Consider the following 25,539-nt stretch of genomic DNA (forward strand, 5'->3'; position numbering starts at 1 on the left):
GGAATTCCAGGGAACCAACTCCAAGCCAAAGACTACTGCAGTACTCAGGAGAGAGCAGAAACCTGAACCCCATATTCAGAACCTTGGAGTCACCACAGGGCAACAAGCTGCAGACTACCTGCAGCCTAAACCAAACTGGGCAGACCCCAGTGAAATGCTTCAGGTTAAAAGCTAGTTTGTGATCAGTGGGTTTCCACAGGGTATCCAAGATACCACAGAATGAAACATTGCAAAAAAAGGGGAATTGGGAAAAAGAGGAACAACAGAGCACTACAAAGATGCACCGAATTTTTCAATGAAACTAGAGGGGGGCAACATTAGAGGAGCAAAAATATCCCAAAGGGACCTCAAAGACAATGCCAAGACCAAAACAGGCCAGGTTTTAAAGCAGTCAACATGTTAAGGAGGGTGGGTGCTGACTCTGGACTAGAAAGAACTTGGAGTACAAAACACTGCGTTCTTTGGAAAAAAATATAGGTATTTTCTGAAGGCAAGACTTTTTCTTTGTTTTCTAGAAAGAAGGAAATTAAAACCATGAAAAGATTGTGCTCCAGGCGGGTCAGCACTTGCAAACAGATGTTATTAACAGTTTGGGAACGGTACCCACCAGAACAGTTTGTCCTGAACCAGTTTTTGTAACCTACTTTTAATGTAAGCTTTGCTTTTGAGGGCAGGCTCTCCACTGGCCCCCAGCTCAGTGTGCTTGAATAGTATTTTCTAGTCATTAAATCCACCCTAGAATAGTAAAGAATAAAAAAAACCTCACAGAAATGGAAGGCAAGCACAGAGACTTTCAACTCTTGTCAGTGTAACGGGGCAGTGAACCAACTCAGGGCTGTTCACATAAAGCTGCAGTGCTTTACCTTAGCTCAACACTTTATTTCATCCTTTTGGTAACCGTAAGACCAGCTTTTGTGCTGGCCACAGCACCTTGCTCACTCTGTGCCAAGTTCTAGTACACAAAATCCAGCACCAAATCACCCTTGCTGCAATTCTTACACTACACAGGAAGATTAGAAATTCTCTTCTCTTCTCTTCTCTTCTCTTCTCTTCTCTTCTCTTCTCTTCTCTTCTCTTCTCTTCTCTTCTCTTCTCTTCTCTTCTCTTCTCTTCTCTTCCCTTCCCTTCCCTTCCCTTCCCTTCCCTTCCCTTCCCTTCCCTTCCCTTCCCTTCCCTTCCCTTCCCTTCCCTTCCCTTCCCTTCCCTTCCCACTTCCCTTCTCCCTTCCCTTCTCCCTTCCCTTCTCCCTTCTCTTCTCCCTTCTCTTCTCTCTTCTCTTCTCTCTTCTCTTCTCCCTTCTCTTCTCCCTTCTCTTCTCCCTTCTCTTCTCCCTTCTCTTCTCCCTTCTCTTAACCTCTCCAAGCTCTAATCTCTTGAGACTATTTTTCTCTCCCATATTTACCCTGTTTTCATCATTTCAGTATTTTCCTGCTGCATCTCTGACACATAAAGAGATGAAGAGCCTTCTTGAACCACAAGATCCAGTTTCCATTGTTTTGGTTAGAAAGGTCTTCAAAAATTACGGAAATTAAACTTTTTACAGCTCATGGAAGATTCTCAACAAGAGGTTTTAGCAAAGAGCTGGTACAGGATGAGATCACCAGGTACTGGGCCAATAACTAAACCTGAATACTACAGGCATCTCAATATGCATTACAATGAAATTACTGCTGTACAAAAGAAAACATACAAAAACAAACCTAATTAAAAGCACAAGAAAGCAGCATATTGAAATCACTTAAATTACTATGAAATACTTCAGGGCCCTCTAGTGGTTTAATCTCTGGTACGAGAAGAAAAAAATCCATCAAGAATTGTTTTTAAAATAACTGTACTGAGGTGTATTGCAATAATGAGTTCTATTTTTGCTACTCTCATGTAATTAAGGGCATTTGGGCTGGAAAGCTGCCCAGCAAATTACCAGAAAGGTGAAAAAATACAAACTAATCCCTGTTCACAAAATCAGCTAATGGGTAGCATTTTTTGTCTTCATAAAAACGAGAAGCCACTCATTAACATTCTCAACTGTGCACAACCAAAAAAACACAAAGAAAAAGGAAAAAAAAATCACAACCACTCTCCCAAATTCGCTCCAGAATGACTATTTCATTCAAAATTGAAATGTCAAGCTCTAAACTAGCTCTCTACAGCCCAAAACTGTGTGGTTAAAAAGAAAAAATGCGAAAAACTGAAATTTTCTCAAAAAAATTGCATCTGCAAGACTTCATCCCCTCTGTTCAGACGACTGCTTCATCCTTCATCTATCACCCTAAAAATACATCCTACTCTGGCTTTACTAGACAGCAAAACTATACAGAAAACAGGTAACAAATTTCCACTTGAAATATGCCAAGAGAACTCAAAGCAAAGAGGTGATCAGATGCAATACTTCCAGGTCTGTACCCAAGATGGTGTAACAGGACAAAGAGAATGAAATACTGCTAGCAAAGGTTTTCTACACCTATCTACATCAATAGAAAAGGATTCTCTTGCTTTTTAGAGACCTCAAATTATGACAAACAGGGAAAAAAAGAAATATAACACCTCTTTTAGATCTGAAAGGTAAATGTATGAGCCTGGAAATTATTCCAGCAGACCCTGTGATCAGGAGTGTGGTGGCAGGACCGTGACAATGACAAGTGCACAAATATTTCACAGGCCAGAGGCAGAAGCCATGAACTTCAGTCTAAGTATAACCCAGGAGCAAGAGCCCAGAACTCAGTGGGATTTGGGGAGTTCTGAACTCAGCAGCAAACTGCAGCCACACTGAAAAGGGCCAGCACAGAACAACACATCCATACCTGCTTCTGGATCTCAGCTCCACCAGCAGCTCTGGGAAAGAGAACACCAAACAACACACCCCCAGAGAACTCACCTCATGGAGGTTATACTGTGGATGAGCTTTTCAGATTGATCTGACAGCCTCGGTGGAAGAATTATTTCAACTGGCTGCAGGCGCAGAACGCGACTCTCCAGCTCTGAGCGGGAAGCGCCGTCCCGAAAACTGTCAAAAATCACCTCTCCTGTCGTTGGCTGGATGGCCTGCCAAAAAAAAATATATACACATAAATCCACTGAACAGTCACACTCTCAGGGACTGCTCCAGCAGCTCAAACTGGTAACCAGAAAGAAAATCTATGGTGTGGAATTATACAGCACCCCCACACACAGTGGAAGCGGCACATCAAAACACCTGAATGTGCTTTTTTTCAAACCCATGATACAACAATAATTTCAAAACACTAACACAACTTTGTCTTGGTAAGTGGCAACAATACCTTACAAATATAAACATGCCCTTGTAGTTACCAGTCCACCACTGTTCAATTTTTAAAGCAGATAAATCTACTAACTGAAGTATATGAAATCACGTGTAATTCAAACTGGAATTCGAACACTTGCCTTTGTTGTTTTCTCCCAGCAGCAGTATGGCATTCAAAAAGAGACACAATCAAGATGCTTTTAAATTAATTCATTACCAGCTGACTGGGCTTCAGTTATCACTGTGTTTTGCTGGGTAAACAGGACTGGGTTTAATCTTCACCATAAAAGACAATACAAATCTGAAGTGTAAGTAGCAAAAAAATCCTGTCTCTTCCTCTAAAGAATGGTATTTTGTAGAGGAAAAACGTGCTCACAAGCTTTAAAATGTTGGCCATAAAAATGTTTAAATGTTGACATTTGTAAAGCATGATTTCCCTAATGTATTTGGTTAAAATATTAATATGTTTTCAAGTGAAACAGCTTCAAAACCAGTTTGATAAATGTTCAACTATCAACTCCAGCAACCTTTTCTGCAGTTTTCAAACATAAAGCCATCAGAGTTCACACACAGATATCTTACCTAAAGTGCCTCTTTTCTGAAAAAAAAAAAAAAAAAAAAAAAAAAAAAAAATTCCTACTCCCCCTCAAAATAAAATCTGAAAGACAGAACAGTCATGAATTTAACAATGTAGCCACCCACCTCCCCAGAAAAAAAAAAATAAACAAAATGCACAACAAAACAACCCCACTCAGACCCTAAAATACTGACCCCTAAGAAACGAACTTACCATAATGCCTGTAACAATGTCACCTTTCTTCCTGTCTTTGAGGGTGTCTCCATTTTCACAGATGCAGAGGAGGTAGCTATCAGGGACATCTGCTGTTACCTCTTCAACATCTACGGAATCATCCAGCTTCAACAAAGGATTCACATGTAACAAATGTTCAAAAAAATAGCACACAGATTTGTGTAGACTATTCACAGGTCTTTCCAGACCTATGTCTTGTACTCTCAGACATTAATCTAACAATCCTTTTAGCTCCTGATATCTAGTAAGTTTGTTTGAGAAATTAAATTAAAAACAAGAGGTAGGTAAGACAGGATACAGGAAAACAAAAAATGGAAGAAAAGAAATGAAATTCATTGGTTAGAAGATGTTTCTCTCTCATTTTAACATCTTCTAGGCAAGACCTGGAGGACACTGCAGATTTGGTAAGCCCACTCCATGACTTCGGAAAGCAACTACAGTAAACACAACAAACCTACAGCCCCGAGGAGATTAAATTGTTTGTCAAGACAGCAAGGTGTTTTACCACAACAATAAAATTAAAGGAACTTTCTTTCCTGCTGCTACTCTTGTGTCAGCCATGAGCTGCTCATGTTCCATCCTGCTGATAACACTAGAATCAAGGCTTCCCAAAGGTTAGTCTGAAACCAAGTTTATTTGAAAAGGATATCTTCTCCAATAAGTGTAGACTTAGTGTAGAGGGCAGTCAGCTTACGGCTGAACAGAGAGCTTTTATTTTCTCCAGCAGCTTTCAGTGCTGCAGTTTCCATTTGTTTTATTACTCCAACCTACAGGCAGATAAACGAGAAAAAAAGTTAGACTTCTGGTAATAAATTATTATTTTTATTATTCTACATATCCTGGTAATCTTTTAAGATGTGCAAACAACAAATGCATAACTCAAGCTGGAATACATCAACAGAAAGGGCTCTCACATCAATCCCACTAATGAGATTATAAGGCACTGCTCTTCCTGACCCTTTTCCTACTCCTGACTGCCCTCTCAGCTTCTGTACCTGTGCCTCTCATGCTATTTTGAAACAATTTAGCTGGACATCACTGCTTATTAGAGAATGGTTGTTTGCATTCAGTTTAGAATCAACAAGTCCTTTTCTTAGAAAAGGAAGCAGAAAAAGAGGTTATCACCAGAAGCCACAGAATTACAGGGATTCAGAACAGGAAGGAACAGAGGAAAAATAAAGGGGCTGGGATGAGAAAAACAAGGATGTGATGAATAATAAAACAGAGAGAGGATATTTACATTGCTCCTTATTAAATGCTTATTAAAAACTGGATACAGAAACACTGATAAAAATAATTGTTCTGGAACTGTTCCTGAAAAAACGAAGATACTTCTCTGAATCTGCTAATGGTTCATGACACCCCCAGCACAGAGAAACAGAAACAAAGGGAAGCTGGCCATTTCTACTGCCTGAACCAGTGATAACGAGCTGCCCACTTCTCAGGCTGTGGTACAGGCAGTGCAAGTTCTCTCAGAGCCAGTGTGTACTCAATTAGCAGGAGTCAGGGGTAACCTTGTGTCCCTTGGCGACGAGGCGGCGCACGTGGACGAAGAGCCGGTGGCTGGGGATGCTGGCAGTCATGAAGTTGTGATCCAGGTGACAGTAAATGTTGAGCTCTTTGGCTGCAATCTGCAACAAGAGCCCAGCCAACGGGTCACAAAGTAATTTAAGAAGGTAAGGGGCTTATCTCTATGACAACAGTGATGCACAGCTGCAATTAAAAGCTCGGTGGCGGAGGGAAAACATTCCAGGAGAAAAGCCTGGAGGGGCCCCTGCACCTTCCTGTCCCAGCACTGCCATAAACAGGGGATTCACTATCACAGGCTGCAGGTGTCAGGTTTTAAGGTTGCACCTTGATCTTTACCACTGTGAGGTAAACCACCCACACTGCACACACACAGGGTCTGAAACACAGCTCAGCAAAAGGTCAAATGGCTTTCACGGCACTGGAAATGCAGCAGGAATGGAAGTGTTTAGTTTGTGGTCATGAAGATGGGATTAACCTGGCCAATCAACTAAAATACTGAAAAATCAATATTGAACAGTGGTGGAAACTAAATGCTTAATAAAAAAGAGCAGCAACAGTTACTGAAATGTGATTATCATGTGTGATTTGTACTGTCTCTTTGCACCTCAGCAAAAAAAGACAGGTGCTCACTGACCAGAGAATGTGGTGTTAGGCAGGACCTGCAGGCAAAGGCTGACCCATCCATCTGAACTGCATATTTCTATTCCTGGACTCAGAGTACACCAGCAAATGTGCAGACAAATTACACAGTGCAAATATAATGGGCAAAATGAATTCCCAGTAACCAGGCAACACTTCCCACTGGTCTCAAGTGTGGGAATAACACCAAACAAAGGGTGGTAGCAACGACTTTGGGACAGATCATTAGGAAACATTTATGAACCATCCCTTTATAATTATGTTTGTTACATAGTCCTTTCCAGCTCCTATAGATCTGCCATGTGTAGGTGCCACATCCAGGCTTGCATTCAGGATGCTCTCTGCACCCAGGCTATACCTGATATATTCATCTTTTTAAACACCACTTGCTCCACTGGATTTCAATCTAAAAGACTCTTAATGTCACACACTACAGTTAGATATATATTATATAGATATATATTATATAATATAATAGATATATATTATAGCAGAGTTCTCAGCCATGACATATACAAGGACATACAATTTCACTTCCAAAACTTTTTCAACTTTAACTCTGACAAAAAGTTATTCTAGGAACTCACCTTAAACTCTCAATAGACAAGAAAACAAGCACTACCACATGATTACAAAATAATAAATGCCAATTTGGCAAAAAAATGTGTGCATAATGGCTAGTCTTGAATTTCAGCATGCATAGATTTTTCATCCTGATTTCAAGCAACAAAACAAAATAAAATACCCCTTAAAACTTACACCCCCAAAGAAGTCTCTCTTCCAGAACTGACCACAGACTTAGGATGACACCAGCATAATGCAAGTGTCTTTCCATAATCTTGAGAAAAATTACCTCTGCATCTTGTCCAAAGAACCGGTACTTGTATCCACATTCCACACACAAAATAGCATCTTTGTACTTTTTCTTCATTTCTATGAACTGGAGTTCTAGTGGAGTGTAAATGCTTCTGGTTCTTTTATTAAGATTTGTATCTGAAGAATTCTGAGAATTTTCATAGGACTTAAGAGATGCAGAAAACTGACTAAGATTACATTGTAACTCCTCCTGAAAATAAAAGATGGAAAAGTGTAATTAGGAATCATCCAACAAATCAATTGCCTCCTCCTTGGTTTGCACTGACTGCAGAGCTAAAGACTGCTCTTGCATTGAAGAGTCCCCAATTGCAGCACAACTTCTGAAGCAGGATATACAGAATACCATATACTTGCAATGAAAAGGAATTAAAAAGTCATGAAAGCCAAAATTAGTTAGTCCTCAGACACCTGAGGAGAAATTAGAACATACACAGCACAGTACAGACCAAGACAATGCAGGCTGCAAAGACCGGGCAGTTTAGCTGACCATAAATTGAAATAAGGATGAATTACTGCTACAGTTTACAGGTGAGAAACTCCAGCACAAAGAGATCAATGATGTTCCAAAAATCCACAGTAAATCAAAAAATAAACCAATTTGGGTCTCAGTTCCCTGTCTCAGCCATCAAAACTGTACTCCTTCTCCAGTCTGCAAGTCCTCTGTAAGTTCAGCAAACCTCTCAAAACAACTTAAACACAGAAAATCTACACTACAGTTTCTAAAACTTTAAATGTGAAAGGCTTTGAGCCCACTCTGTCTGCAGTTTATCATTTACAATGACATTATGTAGCCTATTCTTGCCAAGCAACTTCACCTCTACCACTCTGTGTTGCTCTGTATTGTCAGTAGTGATGGGTTCAGAATTGCAGAGAAAAATGCTGAAAAGTGCTTCCCTTACAGCAAAGTTCCTCCTCACTTATATCACAAGATAAGTACAGGTAATACTGGTCAAAAAAAAAAAAAAATACAAACACAACACCCTCTAGAAATTTTTAAAGCATATGACTATCCAAAACACAATTGATCAGGTTGTGCTATAAATTCTGTACCTGCAAATACATCAAATGAACTTCCATTTCTACCACGGGCCCCATTCAGATTACAAGAAACAAAGTGAACAGACTGTTAAGCAGCAACGGTAATTCAGGAAAAAAAACAAAAAACCACTCAGAGATAGTTTAAATCTTATATTTTGGGTCATGTACAAAGAGTGCAGTCAGAGAACAGCTGGGGAACTTAACTGTAACTGCAAAATCCAGCCCAGCTCAAATAAAGCTGCACTGCACCCAGAGCCTGGGGCCTCAGGAGCTCAGATGTCTGTGCTGCAAAACCCTCAGCCCACAGCCCTTGGTCCAAGGTCTGTGCCAGCCAAACAGGATTACCTTGTCTTGTTTTACAGGAAATTTTCGTGACAATGCACGTGAAATAAGGGCACGAAACAGGGCAGAAGGAGTAAAAACAAACACAAAAGCTGACTGGTGGAGATGGTCAGAAGTCACCAGCTGGAGGACACAAAGAGCTAAAAGGACCCTTTCCAAGGAAGGCAGGCCAACCTGGAATCAGCTTTCATAACCTCAATCCCTCACCACAGCAGAATTCTCTTGCCGCAGGCTGCTCCCTGCAGCATTTGGGCCCCACATTCACACAAAGCAGACACCCCAGGTGAAGGTGACAGGCCTCAGGCAGGGAAGGGTAAAATCAGTTGTACAGCTCCTTCCCTCAAAAAGCCAGATGTAGAAGCCCATCAAAGAACAGCTACACAGCAAGCCATGAAACCTCAACACATCCAACTGAGCAGGCTAAACCCCAAACCCCACAACTAATGCTAACTAGCCCCATAAGTAAAGGGGAAACAAAATACTATTACTCAACTCTCTTGACTTGCACTATACATAATTATAATTTTTCATGTGAGCTACCCCTATCTTCTGCAGATGAAGAAACAGTGATACCTTTACTAGATTTACCAGAAATTAGATTAAGCCACATCTCAGTGATAACCCTACACAATATTTTTGCAAAGAAAGCCTATTGGAAGTTTGAAATGGGTGGAACTGAAAGCAAGCTGAGCAAAGTGCTGCTCTGAACACGTGTTTTAGGGTGTCAGAGCTTCCCTCACAGGCACAGGGACCCTGACAGGGCTCCTGTTCCCTTGTGATGTCTAAAGGTACCACTGAGCAGCCAGGGCAGCCATCGTGCTCACCACACAAAGAGCTTCAGGGAAACATCTGCACACAAACACAGGTCTGTGTCTGTGGGGTTCTGCTGCACCATCACAATCACAGCACAGCAGCACAAAAGGGAGCTTGTGCCAGAGCTTGCTGGTTTAACTCATAACAAGCAATCTCCACACACCACAGGGCCACAGCTCTGCATACCTTCTGTGAAACCTTTGGGCCGGTGTTCCAAGATGGATTTGTCAGTTCTGAGCTCCTCCCAGTAACACTGGGACATTTTTCTGAACTCAGAGATCCTTTCCCCTGAAAGCCATCCTCCTGGGCTCTGGCACACTGCTGGTTTGAATCACTGCAGAACTTCCTCAGCCTGTCCAGAGTTTGCAAACAGACACGGGGCTTCTCACACTTCTGAGGTTCTTCTTTGGTGAAAATTCACAGTACAAACATGTTAGCAACTTATTTTCTAAAAGAGAATGTCTATCAGAAGAACATCAGTAAGCACAGAACACAATCATTTTGCTACATGTCTCTCTTCCCTATGCTCCCTCTCCTCTCCCACTGCAGTATTTCTGCCAGCCTGACAGAACCATGCACTTAAACAGCTTGGTTAACTTCCCTGGAAAACCAATATTCCTCACTTGTGTGCCTCCTTCTGTGTGGGAAGAGATGCCTCACTACTTTTTGGACTGACAAGTGCACAGCCATAAATTTAGCTAAGAATACTGGGAATCAAGCAGATTTTCTTTCAGTACATTTTTTTAAGCACAAAATATTGCTTCTTGAGGGTGTCCTAGTGATGTTTCAAAGCATCACACCAACAAATTTAATACTGTTCCCACTTTGAAACTTAAGAGGCTAATTCTTTCTATTGAAATCTAATGAACTTCATATTCACTGGTTTTTATACCAGCATTAACCTACTAAATTCTCTGTTCAAAGCCAGATGGAGCTCAGGCATTTCTGAGGCAGCGGAGCAGCTGACAGTGAAAAACTTATTTATTGGCTGCCCATGCTTGAAGGTTTGCTAACAGTCAACTCACTTTTATCATGAGTCCTCAGTGGGTTACAGATCTCTTCCAGAGTAATCTGTCGTGCCTTGGCCTTCTTTTCACAGGGTTCACTGCTTTCAGTAGATGTGCTCCTTTTTGTGCCAAATGTAGAAGCCTGAAATGTAAATTAAACAAGTAAGTTCAGTTACCTTTTCTGTCTGCTGTTCTCTGAAAGACAATAATGCAACCAGCAACTTCATAAGAAGTTAATGCAAAATAATCCAACCTCCCATCCCTGGAATTGTTCAAGGCCAGGCTGGAGGAGTTGCTCCTTAGCTGTCTTCTGAAACATGCAGTTAGAACACTATGCAAGCAGAAAATCCATCATTTTTTCTGTTGCATCATTGGTCTTCTGCAAGAAGCTTGACTAGATATGAAGAAGTAGCTTGTACATAAAACATAAACTCTTTGCACAAAAGCACACAACTGCAGATGCTTTCAGCAGCTTGCATCCACATCTCACATTGTAACCCCAGATGGTTTAACCATGGAATTTCAACTTCATTAGAACCAAACAGGAACTCCAGCCTCACCAACCAAACCCAAAACCTCCATGAGCAGCAGTTTTCAAGGCCACTGTTAAATACCACCAAATTAACACTAATTAGGAAGTTGCTTCTACAAGGGGAGAAAGCTGTAATCACACCTTTCAAAATACATTTGGACCAAAGGCAACCAAAACAGATGACTTGAGTCACAGGAAGAAAAAGCAAACCCCTTCCAGGGATGGAAGGGGCTGGGAACAGTAACTACAGGAAGACTGGAAAATACAAACTCAGAATGAAATCCAGCTGCTGAGACACAGCCACTTTTTCCCAGTGATGGCACAGGGAGGATCTGCCTACCAGCACCTAGAGCTCGAGTCATTTGAGCTCCAGCACCTGAGACAAGAGCATGGCTCACTGCCTGCCAGAGCTGCACAAAACTGGATTCATCCCTCAGTGTGCTGCAAGGCCACAGTGACACCCTGGAGAGACCCTGGGTGTCTGTCAGTGCTGGGCAGGCCTGGGTGCTCAGGGTGCTCAGCACACCCCACTGTCCCAGTTATCCCAGTTATCCTGCCCTGATTTACACTCCTTACAGAAAGGCAGAGCTGGTCCCTGCCCCATCTGTTCCTGTGTTCAGTGAGCAGGGATTGCCCCCAGATCTGTGAGCCCAGACCTGCACACGTTTGCGTACTTGGAATGCATGTACACCAACGTCCTGATTTACATCCTTAAAACTTGCTAATTTGGGCAGTCTTGTGAAAGGGATGCAGCTGCTGCCTGTCCCACTGATCAGCTCTCACTGCTTGCTGATCAGGCTTCAAAGTACATAAAGATCAAACCTCAGAAAACATCCTGACTTGTGATACGTAGTCCACATTCTGAAAAACCAGGACAGGGTGCTCAAGGCTGGAGTGAAGCCCCAATGACATGGACCAACACGCTGGCCTTGCCCAGCTCACCACACCTGTGCCAAGCTCCAGCTCCTCCAGAGCAGGCACATCCTGTATCACGGAATGCCAGGATATCTGGGGTTGGCAGGGATGTGTGGAGATGATCTGGTCCATCCCCGTGCCCAGGCAGGGACACAGGAGCGTGTCCAGCCGGGCTGGGGTGGCTGCACACAGGGACACTCCAGCCCCCCCTGGGCAGCTGTTCCAGGGCTCTGCCCCTCCATGCACACAGGTTCTTCCTCCTGCTGGGCTGCAGCTGCCTGGCCTTTATTTTATGGCCACTGCTGCTGTGCTGGCACTGGCAGCACCGGGCAGAGCCCGGCCGCATCCTCTGGCAGCCCTGGAGGTGTTTGTACGGGCTGAGGGGATCCCCTCTCACCTTCCCTTCTCCAGCCTGAGCAGCCCAGCTCCCAAAGGCTGTGCCCAGATCATCTCCATAGCTTTCCCTGGATCCTGCCCAGCAGCTCCGTGTCCTTCCTGCCAGGCTGCTCCCCGAGCACCCGGGCACCGGAGCCCTGCATGCACCACACAGCCGGGCCCCGGGGCCGTGTCCGTGCCGCGGACCGGACACCGGGACAGACAGACAGACCGACCCTGGGCCCGCCCCGCCCCGCGCACCGTGTTTCGGGGGCCGCGCTGGCCGCCGCTCGCCGCCGCGCCGAAGAACCTGCTGAGCACCGGCTGCTGCCCGGCCGCGCCGCCCCGCCGGCCCCGCGGCATGGCCGGGCCCCGACCGCGGCACCGCCTCCCGCCGGAAGCGCCCGCTCGGCCCGCCCCGGACCGCCCCGGCACGGCCCCGGCGCGGCGCGGGGGACGCGGAGCGGCCATGGTGCGCTCGCTCAACTCCATCGTGGCCGTCAGCCAGAACATGGGCATCGGCAAGGACGGGCGGCTGCCCTGGCCGCCGCTGAGGTACCGCGCCGCGCCCTACCGCCCGCACTACAGCTCCCAGCGTGCCCCGCGCTGCCCCGCCGCGCCAGCCTGTTGCTGAGCGGCGCGGGGCACGCTGGGAGCTGTAGTGCTTGAGGGGATGCTCTGTGAGGCGGGAAAGCGGCGGCGTGGCGGGAGCGGGGCTATGGGGTTGTTTTTTGTTGGGTTCTCTCTCTTGCCGTGGCCGCAGGTTGTCGCTCACGCAAGCACATCTGGGGGACAAAGGTCCTGCTTCGGCCATGGCACCGGCCCAGCCCCCTGCGGCCGTCCCCTCCCGCCCTCCGGCAGCGCTCCCATCACGAGTGGGGTTTTTTTGTTGAAATTAGAAACCTTACAGAGAGAAAAGTTAGAAACTAGAGATTTTATTCTTAAGACACGTTGTAACACAGTTCGTGCTTCCTCGGCAGGAACGAGTACAAGTACTTCCAGAGAATGACGAGCACGGCCCGCGTGGAAGGTAACGAGGGGTGTGTGGCGCCGGACACCCAAAATTCGGGATTCTGCCTTTCCCTGCCTCGGCCCTCACACTGCGCCCTGCCCTCATGTCTCACCAGCTTTTCAGCCTTCGTGCTCGGTGGCGTTAGATTAGGAAAGCAGATTAATCAGATATTTCAGAGGAGATGCAGGTGATCTCTTAGGAAACAGTTTTCAAGGCCTTCTTTCCACCACAAGAACACAAAACTTCATCCAAAATGTACCTAACAGGTCTTTACACGAAACTCCCAGTTAAAATGGGAAGGTTTTCACAAGCTGCCTAATTAGCAGAGGTGGTTTGTTTTTTTTCAGCCTGCATTAGCTTATCTAAGTTGTTTGCTGTAGCTCAGCCTTGGCCATTTGATCCACCCCTCTGACCCTTGTGACAGTAATTTTGCTGAGTTTTCTGAGTGCTGAGCCAAATCCATGCACCAGGAAATCCAAACCTTGCTCATGGCATGGACCAGAAATACTGCAGTTGTTGGTCAACACGGTTACCTTTTCATGGTTTGTCTGGGGTTTTTTTTAATGTTGTTAAACTCATTTGTTTGGTAAAAACTCACTTCTGGTAAGCTTGGTATATTCCCTTGTTTTGATTAGGTGCCTTACTCTAATTTTCTGATTTGAATGTCTGTTCCATAATCCACAAGGAATGCCTAATCTCATTTTGAAACAGTTTTAAGTGAAAGACTTTACATATGTTTTGGAGACCTGATTCAGCCCTTTGCAACCCTGTGTGTACAAAAAAAGAACAGAACACAGCTGACGGTTGTAAGTCTTTTTAGATGTCTGCAAGTTGCATCATACCTGGCACAAATAACCTGTTATCAAGAAAAAGGATGTTCAGAATATAATTACAAAGAGACATTTTGCTCTATCCTGCCTGCAGATCTTTTGATAAGCTGAGGTCTTGGATGCTAGGCAGGTGAAGTGCTTCATAACCAGACTTTTTAATGGATTATGCTGCCATAAATCTTCACACCAGGGATGCCACCATTGCCTCTGTTGTGTCTCAGCCTAGAAACAACATGGAAAGAGTGACCATGTTGAAAATGTGTCTTTTTCTCTGATTATGGATCTTCCTCACAGAGAGAAGCATTCCTTTCCTTAGCAGATTTACATATGAGAGGTAATCAGGTTATGAATGCCTGGGTTTGGTCAGAAATTATATTTATGTTTGAATGTTGGAGTATGATTGATCACCTGTAGCACTTCAGCTTTAGATTAAACTTGACTGGTTCTTCTCCTATAAATTATTTTGGGTTTGTAAATTAGTGTGTGACTCATTTGAGAGCTGGGGTTTGTGCTTTTGCTGACTGCTGGAGAGGGGCTTGGAAGGGCAGGGGAAGTCCATCAGTGTCTCTAAACAATTCAATTCTCTCCTGCTCAGGTAAACAGAATGCACTGATAATGGGTAAAAAAACGTGGTTCTCCATTCCTGAGAAGAACCGTCCTTTAAAAGACAGGATTAATATTGTGCTCAGCAGGGAGCTCAAGTAAGTATGGTAAATAAGGGCCCTGTCAAACAAATAAAAGCCTGCACCAAAAAGTGTCTTTAGCATTGCAACATACATTAGTTCCAAATGTAGCATTTTTGATACCTGGTTAGAAAGCATTTCTGCTGCTGGTTCTGAGTGTTACAACTACTTTACTCGTAATTTTTAATTTTTTTAAAATTCATTCACAAGGTAATTGTCATTACTTTGCATCATGAGTACTACTTCTAGCTCTACTCACAGACCATTTGACAATTTTCAATAGTGCTTCTGACTAATGTGTTTAACTGTATTTCTCTAGTTCCTGCTTAGATTGGTGGCCCTTAATTCATTTTTTGGAGTTTATTTTCATTAGGGTTTGTGGATGAATTGTCCTTTTTCAGAAGTCTCTTCTTGAATGCATCACCCACAGTCACACAAATATTTTTAAATACAAATGTCCACTTGTAGTGCTTTATTGCTTTGGAGGATGTTGGTGGATTTGCAGGTGAACATGGGGGTGGACAGGGTATATTGGCTTTTCAACTGATTGTATTGAATGAAATACTAACATCCTGGAATTCATTTAATTTCTTGATTATCTGTGTTTAATTTGTAGATTGTGTATTTATGTTACAAATGTGTAAATTTCTCAGTTACACTTTTTCAAAAACATGTTGTGAAATTCCTGCTTTTTGATTTATAATGCCTCCTAAATTATAATTAAGCTGTGATCTGTTGAACAATCCTTCAGTCAGATGAGACTTCTAACATAATTTGCAATTACAGGCACTTCAAAATAATTAACTAACGTGAAACATGTAGTTATTTGTCAATTCAGCAAAGCACGTTTTGTGTCTATTTTGTGTTGGTGATCGTGATGAATTGTCCTTTATTTCTTTAGTAATAGAACTTTGCTTTTTCCAGGGAAACCCCGAAAGGAGCACATTATCTTTCCAAAAGTCTGGATGATGCTTTAGCTCTTTTGGATACACCAGAGTTAAAAAGTAAAGTAGACATGGTTTGGATCGTGGGAGGCACTTCAGTGTACAAGGTACATTTAGCCTCCTCCTGAATCACTCATTTTCTGTGATGGCAGGAGGATGAAGTTCCTATTACTGCTGCTTTAGGAGGTGCTTTCCCTTCACAGTACCAGCAAACTGCAGTGATTGCAGCAGAACAGGTCTCAGAGAGTAGGATCTCAACTCTCAAGTTCAGAACACCCGTCCAGAAACTGAACATTGCTCTTGCCAACGGGCCAGTGTCACACTGTTGTGCTTTTGAGAGCTTTTCATAAGTACTAAATTGCTGGGTTCTTCAGACAAAGCCCATATTGTTATGTTTATTTTGCTGAGCCCACGTTGTTATGTTTATTTTACTGAGATTGCTGACTGACCCTGCAAAGGATGTGAAAAGAAAAAAAGGGAAAAGTGCTCTAGCTTTTTTAGCCAGAGTATGACACTATACATGTAAATGGGGTAGAAAATAGGATTTGGAGAGAGAGCAAACAGGTCATGATGTCAGCAATAACAGGAGATAATCATGCAACAAAAGGTCGAACTCACTCTGCTTTCCCATCCAGCAATGTTCCTACTGCTCCCACTCCCTGGGTCAAGAATTGTAAAGCAAATTCTTTTTAACAGTAAAAGAAGCAGTGCTGCTGTCCTTTAGTCATTGCAGGCATGATGAGATACACTCCAGTTGTTGTTCAGCCCCTGGACTCAATATGTGTGGGAAGTCAGGGCTGATGCTGTGCCCTGTGTGCAGGGCAGGAAAATGCCTTTTCCTGGTGCTTCTTGCCTTTACACTTCGTGCTCTTCATGAACCTCTTCTCTGTATCTGAGGAAACGCATTTTTATGGTAAAAAACAGTGAAGTAGTTAGAGATTGCTAAGGTTATCAGAAGATGAGGTGCATTTGAAATAACACTGTCAATCCTCATGGATTGCCCAACATGTATTCAATGGGCAAGTGCATTCAGCCTATGTTCAGATGGTATGCTACAGAAGAAATGTCCTTTGCTCTCAGACAAAGACGGAGGGTTTCTGGAGAGGGCTTCTCCTTACAGAGCTGCCCAGCAGAGGCCAGAGCCAGCTGTGAGCAGCAGCATTTGCCCCTTCCCTGCCAAGCCACAGGTTCAGCTGTAAAAAATTACTGCTCCTGCTGCATCTTCCAAGAGTATCTGTCTTGGAGGCTTCTATTTTAACTATTTTTCCAGCCTCTGGCTGATATTTGGAAGAAAACAATGCCTTTTTTTAGACTATTACTCATCAATACTCGCATTGTAAGTTTGCAGTTTTGGTCAATAATGAATTGGAATGTGTTATTTGTGCTGGTAAGTACAAGGGAATGTGTAAAGTAATAGGAGACCTGTTTACCCTGGACATGAGAGAACGCTGAGAGAGATGGGAGTGTCCAGTGTGGAGAAGAGGAGGCTCCTGTGAAAGCTCAGAGCCCCTTTCTGAGCCTAAAGGGACTCCAGGAAGGCTGGAGAGGGACTGGGGACAAGGGCTGCAGAGACAGCACACAGGGAATGGCTCCCACTGCCAGAGGGCAGGGCTGGGTGGGATTTGGGCAGGAATTGTTCCTGGCAGGGTGGGCAGGGCTGGCACAGGGTGCCCAGAGCAGCTGTGGCTGCCCCTGGATCCCTGCAGTGCCCAAGGCCAGACTGGACATTGGAACAGCCTGGGACAGTGTAAGGTGTCCCTGCCCATGAAACATGATGAGATTTAAGATTCTGTCCAACCTAAACCCTTTTGTGGTGCTAAAATTTCAGCTGTCTCCTCCCATTCAGGCATCTAGTCAAGACATTTAAAAGGAAACTTTAATTACATTAGGGAGAAATCTGAAAGTTTTATACGTATTCCTGCACTCAAACTAGCTTTGTGATGGTAACTGAGAGGGTTTTATGGGGACCATGCACATCTACCAGAAGTGTAAGTAGTATTTTCAGTGCCTGCAGTAAAGATGTGCAAAGGATTTTACAGGAATATTTCCATTATACCATGTAGAAATGTGTGGGAAATAAAACAGCAATTGATAACTGAAGTGAATAATGTTATTCAGTATTGTAGGTATTTGGTTTTAAAGCATTATTTTGATCTTACTGGTTTGTGTGGCTCAAAGGCTGAGAACTGATTTTGTTCATTAATACAGGTCTGTGCTTGTCTGTAGAAAGGCCTACCCCATTTTGATTATTCAGGCTGTTACAGGACTCTCTTACAGAAAACCAAGTCTGTTTATACTTTCTGCTGTCAAACAGAAAGGATGTTCACATGAGAGTTTCTTGTTGCCCTTTCAGATCAAGGGAAGCAGTTGCAGGTGGCAGATTTGCAGGTTCCCAGTGGGATCTGCCCCCAGCTTCTGTGTTGCGGTTTGCTGTCTGACCCTGTCGTGCTGTGGGCAGGGAGCGTGGTCTGTGCAGGGTGATTGTTTTGTGGGTTGCTAACTCCTTGAGCACAGTGGTTTTCCCCCGGGATCACTGCAGGGTGGACCGCAGGCACCGTGGCACTTGGGGGGGCTCTGGTGGCTGTCAGGGGCTGCTGTGGGCGTCAGGAGGAGCAGAAGAAGGGGGGATTCTCAAGACAGCACTGCAGCTGCTCTGCCCAGGTCACTCTGAGCTCAGTCTGACATTCCACTGGAGTGGGTTTCTGTAGAAAGGAAGCAGATGCAGAATGTACTGAAGTGTGGGTGCACAACTGAGGGCATCCTTCAGAAGCTGCAGCAGCAGCTTTGCCATTGCCTGACAACACCCTCAGGGTCCACATTGTTATTTGAGATGGTGTTTTATTGTCCTGTGGAGCCTTCTAATGCAGCTCCTAACCTTGGCACCCTCTGATCAGTCAGTCAGGTTGGCTTGGGGAGGTGCACCATGATCAGGGCAGCTCTCACCAAGCTCTGGGGACAATCCTGCAAACCATGTTTGTGTAGTTGGTGTGAGCAAGGAGTGTGCCATGACCTTCCAGGCCTTTGCTGGGTTTTGTTTCCCTCACCCTGGTGAGTGCCCTGGGCTACTCAGGATGCCTGAGCACTGCCCTGCTGTGCTGTTTGCCTGGCCCAGCCACCATGCTGAAGCACCAGCCAGCCTTGCCCTTGTCCAGGGAGCTGTGCCAAGGTGCAGCAGCTGCCTGAGTGCCCGCTTGGACAAGGTGTCCAGTCAGTCCCAGCTGCAGGGGCTGCAGTGGCTGTCCAGCCTTCACCAGCTGAGGCAAGCCAAGGTGCTACAGCATGAGCTCCAGGATGGCATTTTGGGACAGGGTGCTGCCTGCCAGGAGTGAGATAGAGGCAGGGGATTGCTGCTTTTCACATCCTTTTCCTCCTCAGGCTGCAGAAGAGTGAGGGCCAAGTCTGTGAACGTTTGTAAGGACACAGAGCATCCCTCTGTTGGTTATGGCCATCCCTCCCACTGTCCCTGGGTTCTCCGGGGGGTGGGAGGGTTGGCACCAGCTGCCTCAGGCCCTCTGTGAGCTGTGGTGGCCATCCAAGTCCTCGTGTAGGTGACACTGATGCTGTGCTCACACACTCCAGGAAACTCTGACCTGGCCTCTGCAACAGGGAAAGGGGGAGTAGTGGGGCCAGGGAGAAGCTGGGTCGAAAGTTGGTATTGGCACGTGAGAGCAGGAAGGATTGAAAACAGCTCCATCGTTCAGTGAGGGTTCAGAAAAACTCAAGTGGGTGTTATCTTCCTGAATTTGACTGGACACTGATCCCCTCATCAGGTTTATTGTCTCCTAATGTAGCCACAGGGCGGTAGCAATGCCCCCAGGGAAGCTTTTGGACTTCTGACAGCACAGGTTTGCCAGGTTAATTTGCTTGGATCTTAGTGCAATGCCATCTGAATCCCCTCTGCACTGTTCTGGATGTCCTGATTTGCAGAAGGAGCTGGGGTTGCTGGTGTTTGTCTGGATGAGGAAGGAGGAGCCCAGCAGTGGAGGTTACAGCAGTTATGAAGCTATTATGCATCATGGCAGGCACTCATTTTGTGTGACACTGATTTTGTGTGAGCACTTCATGTTTTGGGGGCTGTCTGCTGGCATCTGAGTGCTTCTTGTGTGCTGGGTGGCTCGTGGTGCTGGCTCACTCCTTAGTTCTGGCCCTGGAGTCCCTCGTAGCTGTTAGAGCTCACCAGATGTACTGGAGCACAGTTTCTGGCTCGATTTCATCCCCAGGAAATTTTGTTCATGGATATCAAACCTGCTCCCACGTACACCTCAAGCATGGTGAGTGGGGAGCAGTTGGAAGACTCATTAACAGTTGGACTTGATCTTGTCTTTTCTAACCTTAGTGATGATTCTACAGTTCTGTGATTGCAAAACCAGGTTTGTGTTCTGAGTTAAGACACTGCTGCACCTGTGTGGAGGTACTGTCTCTTGAGAAGCTGAGGTCTTGCCTTGGGTCTGAGAAATAGTGCTCCCTGAACATTCTAGGGGAATCAGGCCCACAGAAGGGCTTAGGCTGGAAAGGGCTTTAAGACTGACGTCATTCCAAACCTCTTGCTGTGGCCTGGGACACCTTCCACTAGACCAGGTTACTCTGAGTCTACTCAGTATAAATTATATCAGTCTCTTAACTACATTTAGACAGGTCAAAAACAAGGTTGAGGTTTTACTAGGAGTAGGACCTGTAAGTCCATCACATCCTTAAATATTAAATAGGGTGTTAGAAAAGCCAAACAAAGCCAACAGCAACAAAAACACACACATAAAAATACACAAAAACAAACAGACCTAGGTGTCATGTTCCTTATGTGTATGGTTTTATGGTTTGTGAGTATGTCAGCATTCCAGTTCAGCTCAGTGCCTCCTCTAATTTCTTTTCAGTCCCAAAAAATGGTGAAAGCAATGGAGTGGGCTGGAAGTGAATATCACCAAGGAGCTACTTTATTCCTTGTGGAAATGACAGCATTATGACAGAACTCCTTTTCCACGCTGCCATGTCCTCAGCAGTATTTCACTGAGGCAGTGTCAGAGTCCAGGCCTCCCTTGGAGGCTCCACCTGTGGAAGGTTTTGTGTTTGACACAAAATTTACTTCTCTGAGGTTGCCTGAAGTTGCCTGGGGAGAGAGGGGAGGACCAGGTGTTCCCAAGGGAAGGGGTGCTTGACCCCAGGGGCAGTGATTGGAATGTCAGGGGTCTCCCCTGGCGGGGCTGGGGGCAGTGGGACAGGCCCCATGTCCATAACCAGGTCATGCCTAGGCTGGGGCTGACCAGGCAGGGCTGTGGGCACGGTCAGGATGGCAGCCAGGGACTGATTTGCTGTGAACTTGAATCCCAAAGCAGGGGAAAGTCGCCCTGAAGAGAACAGAAATGGAGAAGTGTGTTTGTCCTTGTGCCTTGTGTGCTCACTGCCAGGCACTGGGCACTCCCAGCTGCTGAGGAGGAATGTGTGCTGAAACCAGCCCCAGCCTGTTGCTCTTCCCCAGGCTCTTTTCTCTTTGCTGTTTGCTGGTCATGAGCCACCTACACACACAGGTCTCCAGAGCTGGTCTGGCAAACTGGGGAAGCATTTGCACTTCATTTATGAATGTGGGGACAGTGACACAGGTGGTTGGTTCATTCAGCTAATGAAGCCATTTCCCTAGAACAGAGGTCACCATCTGGTCTCTCTGGGGTTAAAATCGACATTCTTGGCAACACCTGTGGTCAGTCCCTCCCTGTGCTCTTCCCTGGCCTGTTGGGGTGGTAGAGAGTTCCTGATAAAGCTGAATTCCCCTGAGTTGGATAGGAAGTTGGTTTGTTCTTCCACTACAAAGCAGAAGTGTGTCTCTTGTTTACAGAACACAACATGTTTTTATTTGTGAAGCAGGTTATTATTCTTCTGTCATTTTGCAAGTGTGACTCTTCTTACCTCCCTGTCCTTAAAAAAAGAAAAATACTAGTATTTGTGTACAAACTGGATGGACACCAGTTCAGTGCTGTTCGATGCTTGTGTGCTGTGACTTACCCCTTTCATTTTTAACTGTTCTCTAGTAGAACAGCTTTTCTACAAATTAGCCTCTCAGCAGTGGCTAATTAATGTTATTGGATTCCATTTGTTGTTACTCGGTCCCTGTGCTTGTTGAAGTAGTACCTAATAGCCTGCTGCATGGTGAGTCACCTTCCACAAAGAGCATTGCTCATTGCCAGTTTAAGCAAAAGGGAGGAAAGCTACAAGCTTTTCAGAAATGGATTGTGACCAACCCTAGTGTAGCTTTTCATGGGTTATTTTAGTGCCCACAGAGTCTGGAAGAGTTGCTTTTTTTCGATCTCAAGACAAAATGTGTATTCCCAGCTCCTGAATTTGTTAGTGAAAAACTCACCTAACAAACATTATCTTAGAACATTTTCATCCAAGGAGCTTGGCGATGTAAAAACTGTCACCACGTGTTACCATTTTGCCACAATCCAGAGATCCAACTTAGAAGTTAAACTAAGGGGTAGATTGGTATCTGGAATTCCAAAAAATACAGCACAAATCCCTAGCAGTGATGTTAAACATCAGAGCAAATTACCTTGAGGTGTGGGCATCTCTTACCACTTAAACCTTCCTGTCTCCCAGAGAGGTGTGATTCAGAAATTGCTTGTTGCTATTGGGCCTGCTGTTCCTTTCTTCTCACAGGGCTATTCAAATTTTGTTCTTAACTTCTGTCAGATACCCCAGGCTCTGAGAATAGGTATTGCTGCCACTTACCAGGTGGAACTGACACTGGGTGAAATTACCCCTTTAGAAAGTGCTCTTCAGCAGAGTCTAAAAGAGGAGATTCAGAGTGTAATTTTCACGGCTTTGCTAAAAGCCTGTGATACATAAAATTGTGACGGAGTTTGTGTTGTTTCTAAAGGCAGCAATGGAGAAGCCAATTCATCATCGATTGTTTGTGACAAGAATCTTGAAAGAATTTGAAAGTGACACATTTTTTCCAGAAATTGACCATAAAGACTACAAGCTTCTAACAGAGTAAGTACCAAAATGTGGATCAGGCTTGTCTTCAGAATAATCTAATTTGAATGTTTTAAGGGTTCTATTAAGGCCATGTTGGCTTGAGTTTGAGGTGATTTTTTCCCCAGAATCATACTTTACTTACAACCTGGAATGGCACCACACTCTATACAGATTTTCTTGGAACTTGCTCTGTTCCTCAACTTTTGTATGATCTTCACATTAAAGAATTTTCTATTTCAGTTTGCTTCAAATGAAGCTTTTTCTTAGTGTTTCCTGTTTTGAACTACTCAGGTATTTACTAAGCTTTGTAACTCTCAGGATGTTGTTAGTAAATAGTATTTGGCCTCTGAATGTCTTTGATAAATTGCTGAAGACAATAGATTTGACTGGAGAGACTTGAGCTTTATAGATTTCTAAGATTATTCCTTCCCTCCTGAGAAAATTACTTTTTCCTGACACATGTAGTAGGAAAAGGTGTATAAAAACTTACAGTTTCTGCCAGTCACTGTGGTTTCTTCTACATTATCCTTGTCATATTCCAGTTGTGCTTTTATGTCCTCTGCAACAAGATCACATCCAACAGGCACTAAGGAAGCAGCAAAAATTCAGACACCTGCCTCCAGAACGAGGAAGGACTGGACCTGTTGCTGTTGCAGCTGCTCCTGTTTTGGCTCTCAGCTGGTTACAGAACAGCAATGGACGAAATAGAAAGTCTGAGGGGTGAAACTCTCCCCAGGGGGCACAGGAGTGGATTAGCACAGCTCTGGGGGAGGATAGGGGAAGAGGGATGCAGGACAGACAAGGTGGGTGGGGAGGATGAGTCACCTTCTCCAACTCCAGTATATTCTGAACTACTCTCTGCTCATTTCAGTGTCCTGAGATCTGACCCAAAGCTCCCTCTCTCTCTCAGCTGCTCCTAGCTATGCGTTGTTTTTGGCCAATGTACTGAAATGAACATCGGTGTTAGAACATGATTTTGTAAAATAACAGGTAATTTCCTCACTGAAGTGGAAACCTGACGATGCCAAACCTTACCAAATAAATTTAAAATGTATCTCTCCCTCAAAGTCAGTATTACTCATACAAAATCCTTGTTCTTTCATGGGAAGATGAAAAGATTTTTGAAAGTGTCTATTAATAAGAAGTGGTTTAGAAAACCTGGAATATAGAGGTGCTCTTTCTATGGTAGCAGTCACCTGCTTTAGTAATCTCTTGCAGACTTTTAAAAAGCTTTGTCCTTAGCGTTTCCTGTAAACCAATGTAGAAAAAGCAAGTGAGAAAAAACCCCAAAGTGTTCCATAATCTCTTCTTCCTTGGCAGACATTTTGAATAACATATTGGAGGCTTTAATAAAAATGTTGGGTATTTCTTTATAGAGCCAAAAATATAGGTGGTGTTTTGTGTCAGAATATGATTTCTTGATCTAAAAGATGTGCATATAAATAATGGTTAGTAATTAATAATAGTCCTAAAAGCAGTGTACCTGTTATAAAGACGGTGTTTTAATTTTTTTTTTTCCAAATAACTTGCTTTTCTGGTTGCTTAGATAAATTACAGGTGAATCACAATGATATTCTTACCTGGTGGTTGGCTTTTGCTTTTTCTTCTTCTCTCTCCCTAGGTACCCAGGTGTCCCTGCTGATATTCAGGAAGAGAATGGGATCCAGTACAAATTTGAAGTGTATGAAAAAGCTGTTGTGGCACAATAAGGGAGGCATTTTGTACTTCTGTGTAAGGGCAGGTATTTTAAACCATGAAGTTTTATTGAGTTTAAAGATACATTAAATTTTTGAAGAAAATCATGCCTGATGGTAAAATTCCTCAGTAGTGAGTAATTCCAAAAACCACACCCCACACTTTGAAGGTCCACCCTGCAGAAGGGGGTCTGAGCAATTGCACAACAAAGGTTGCACGAGACCTTGAACTGATCTTACAATCCATGGCAGCATCCTGACAATTCCAAGGGAAATGAAAGGCATTAGCCTATGTCAGAGCTTTTCTACCGAAACAAAGGGTTTTAGTATCTATCTCCTTGCCCAAAACATCCAGCTCTGAGAAGGCACCAATCCTCCCAGGTTTGACTGGGATGTTGTATACATTTAGACAGCCTTTAAAATGTGTGGGTGTAGAGGTAAAGGTAAGCAAGCCCAGCAGGAGAAGGGGAATTGGGAAGTCTCAGGCAGCACTTGAGGGATGCACAGAGCCAGGACCTGTCACTCCAGGGTGGGTCCCCTCACAGAAGCCACCCCTGCAGCCCCCCTGCACCAAGCCTGGCCACATAAACCCAGCAAAATCTTGAAAATAAGCTTTAATATTTCCCTAGGTTCACAGCTGTGTGAAAGCTTTGCTGCTCTCATAAAAAGTCACTGTGTCAGTTTGACCACAGCCACTTGAAAGTGGAAGAAAATACACATTGATTTCTTAAAAGTCTGTGTTCCTATGTTCCTGCCAGGCATTATAAGTAAAAATGCAGTTTGTCAGTGTGATTTTGAGTTATCTATGTGACAAATATGGATTGTCAGCAATAGTGGAGTGGCTCTGTTTCATCTTTATTAAATAAATACAAAAATACTAAAAATATCAAATAAACTGGCATAATTTACATTTGTGTTCCCTTAGAATATCAGCTATGAGCACCCTTTGAATTTCCCATGGCACTTTACTGCCTAGGTGGTAAAAAACATATTTGTTGCAGTACCTACTCTGAGTTGTCTCAGTTTTCTCTGTTTCCTTTGAAACTGTAAGCACTTCTCTGTATTGATCTTCTTGTTCCATGTGCACTGATGTTACATTGATCGATAAAAACAAGTTTATGCTTACATAATGCAGCAAGAAGTCTCCAGAGTTTTAAATTGACAGCACATTGTTGAAGGGGAGGAAAGAGACTGCTACCAGGGAGATGTCTTTTTTTTTTTTTTAAATACATGTCACAGTGACCCTGGCAAGAGAATAACCTCCTCA

The 25,539-nt window shown here is 44.2% G+C and overlaps 2 protein-coding genes across 2 annotated transcripts in view; one reads left to right on the top strand and one right to left on the bottom strand.

Moving 5' to 3' along the window:
* The window catches only part of MSH3 (mutS homolog 3), a 93,820-nt gene extending 81,161 nt beyond the window's left edge, over positions 1 to 12,659 (bottom strand). Inside the window, exons 1-8 of the mRNA XM_056513665.1 lie at positions 12,402 to 12,659; positions 10,337 to 10,460; positions 9,498 to 9,715; positions 7,096 to 7,308; positions 5,588 to 5,704; positions 4,721 to 4,840; positions 4,053 to 4,196; positions 2,876 to 3,042 (exon numbers count right to left, since the gene is read on the bottom strand). Of these exons, the coding sequence (XP_056369640.1) occupies positions 2,876 to 3,042; positions 4,053 to 4,196; positions 4,721 to 4,840; positions 5,588 to 5,704; positions 7,096 to 7,308; positions 9,498 to 9,715; positions 10,337 to 10,460; positions 12,402 to 12,659 (1,361 nt within the window). The remainder of the gene's footprint in view (positions 1 to 2,875; positions 3,043 to 4,052; positions 4,197 to 4,720; positions 4,841 to 5,587; positions 5,705 to 7,095; positions 7,309 to 9,497; positions 9,716 to 10,336; positions 10,461 to 12,401) is intronic.
* DHFR (dihydrofolate reductase) lies at positions 12,610 to 25,180 on the top strand. The gene is made up of 6 exons (XM_056513666.1): positions 12,610 to 12,695; positions 13,121 to 13,170; positions 14,578 to 14,683; positions 15,590 to 15,716; positions 22,478 to 22,593; positions 24,200 to 25,180. Exons 1-6 carry the CDS (start codon positions 12,610 to 12,612, stop codon positions 24,285 to 24,287), a joined length of 573 nt encoding a protein of 190 aa, XP_056369641.1. The 3' UTR covers positions 24,288 to 25,180.
* The last annotated feature ends 359 nt before the right edge of the window (positions 25,181 to 25,539 follow it).

Source organism: Oenanthe melanoleuca, chromosome Z (genome assembly GCF_029582105.1).
Source record: "Oenanthe melanoleuca isolate GR-GAL-2019-014 chromosome Z, OMel1.0, whole genome shotgun sequence".
Classification (NCBI taxonomy): Eukaryota; Metazoa; Chordata; class Aves; order Passeriformes; family Muscicapidae; genus Oenanthe; species Oenanthe melanoleuca.

Bases quoted from the DNA above. Each gene is read 5' to 3' on its own strand.
- DHFR (XM_056513666.1), top strand. From the start codon at position 12,610: ATGGTGCGCTCGCTCAACTCCATCGTGGCCGTCAGCCAGAACATGGGC. The intron at 12,696-13,120 runs GTACCGCGCCGC...CTTCCTCGGCAG, and splicing joins CTGCCCTGGCCGCCGCTGAG to GAACGAGTACAAGTACTTCC. The intron at 13,171-14,577 runs GTAACGAGGGGT...TCTCCTGCTCAG, and splicing joins GAGCACGGCCCGCGTGGAAG to GTAAACAGAATGCACTGATA.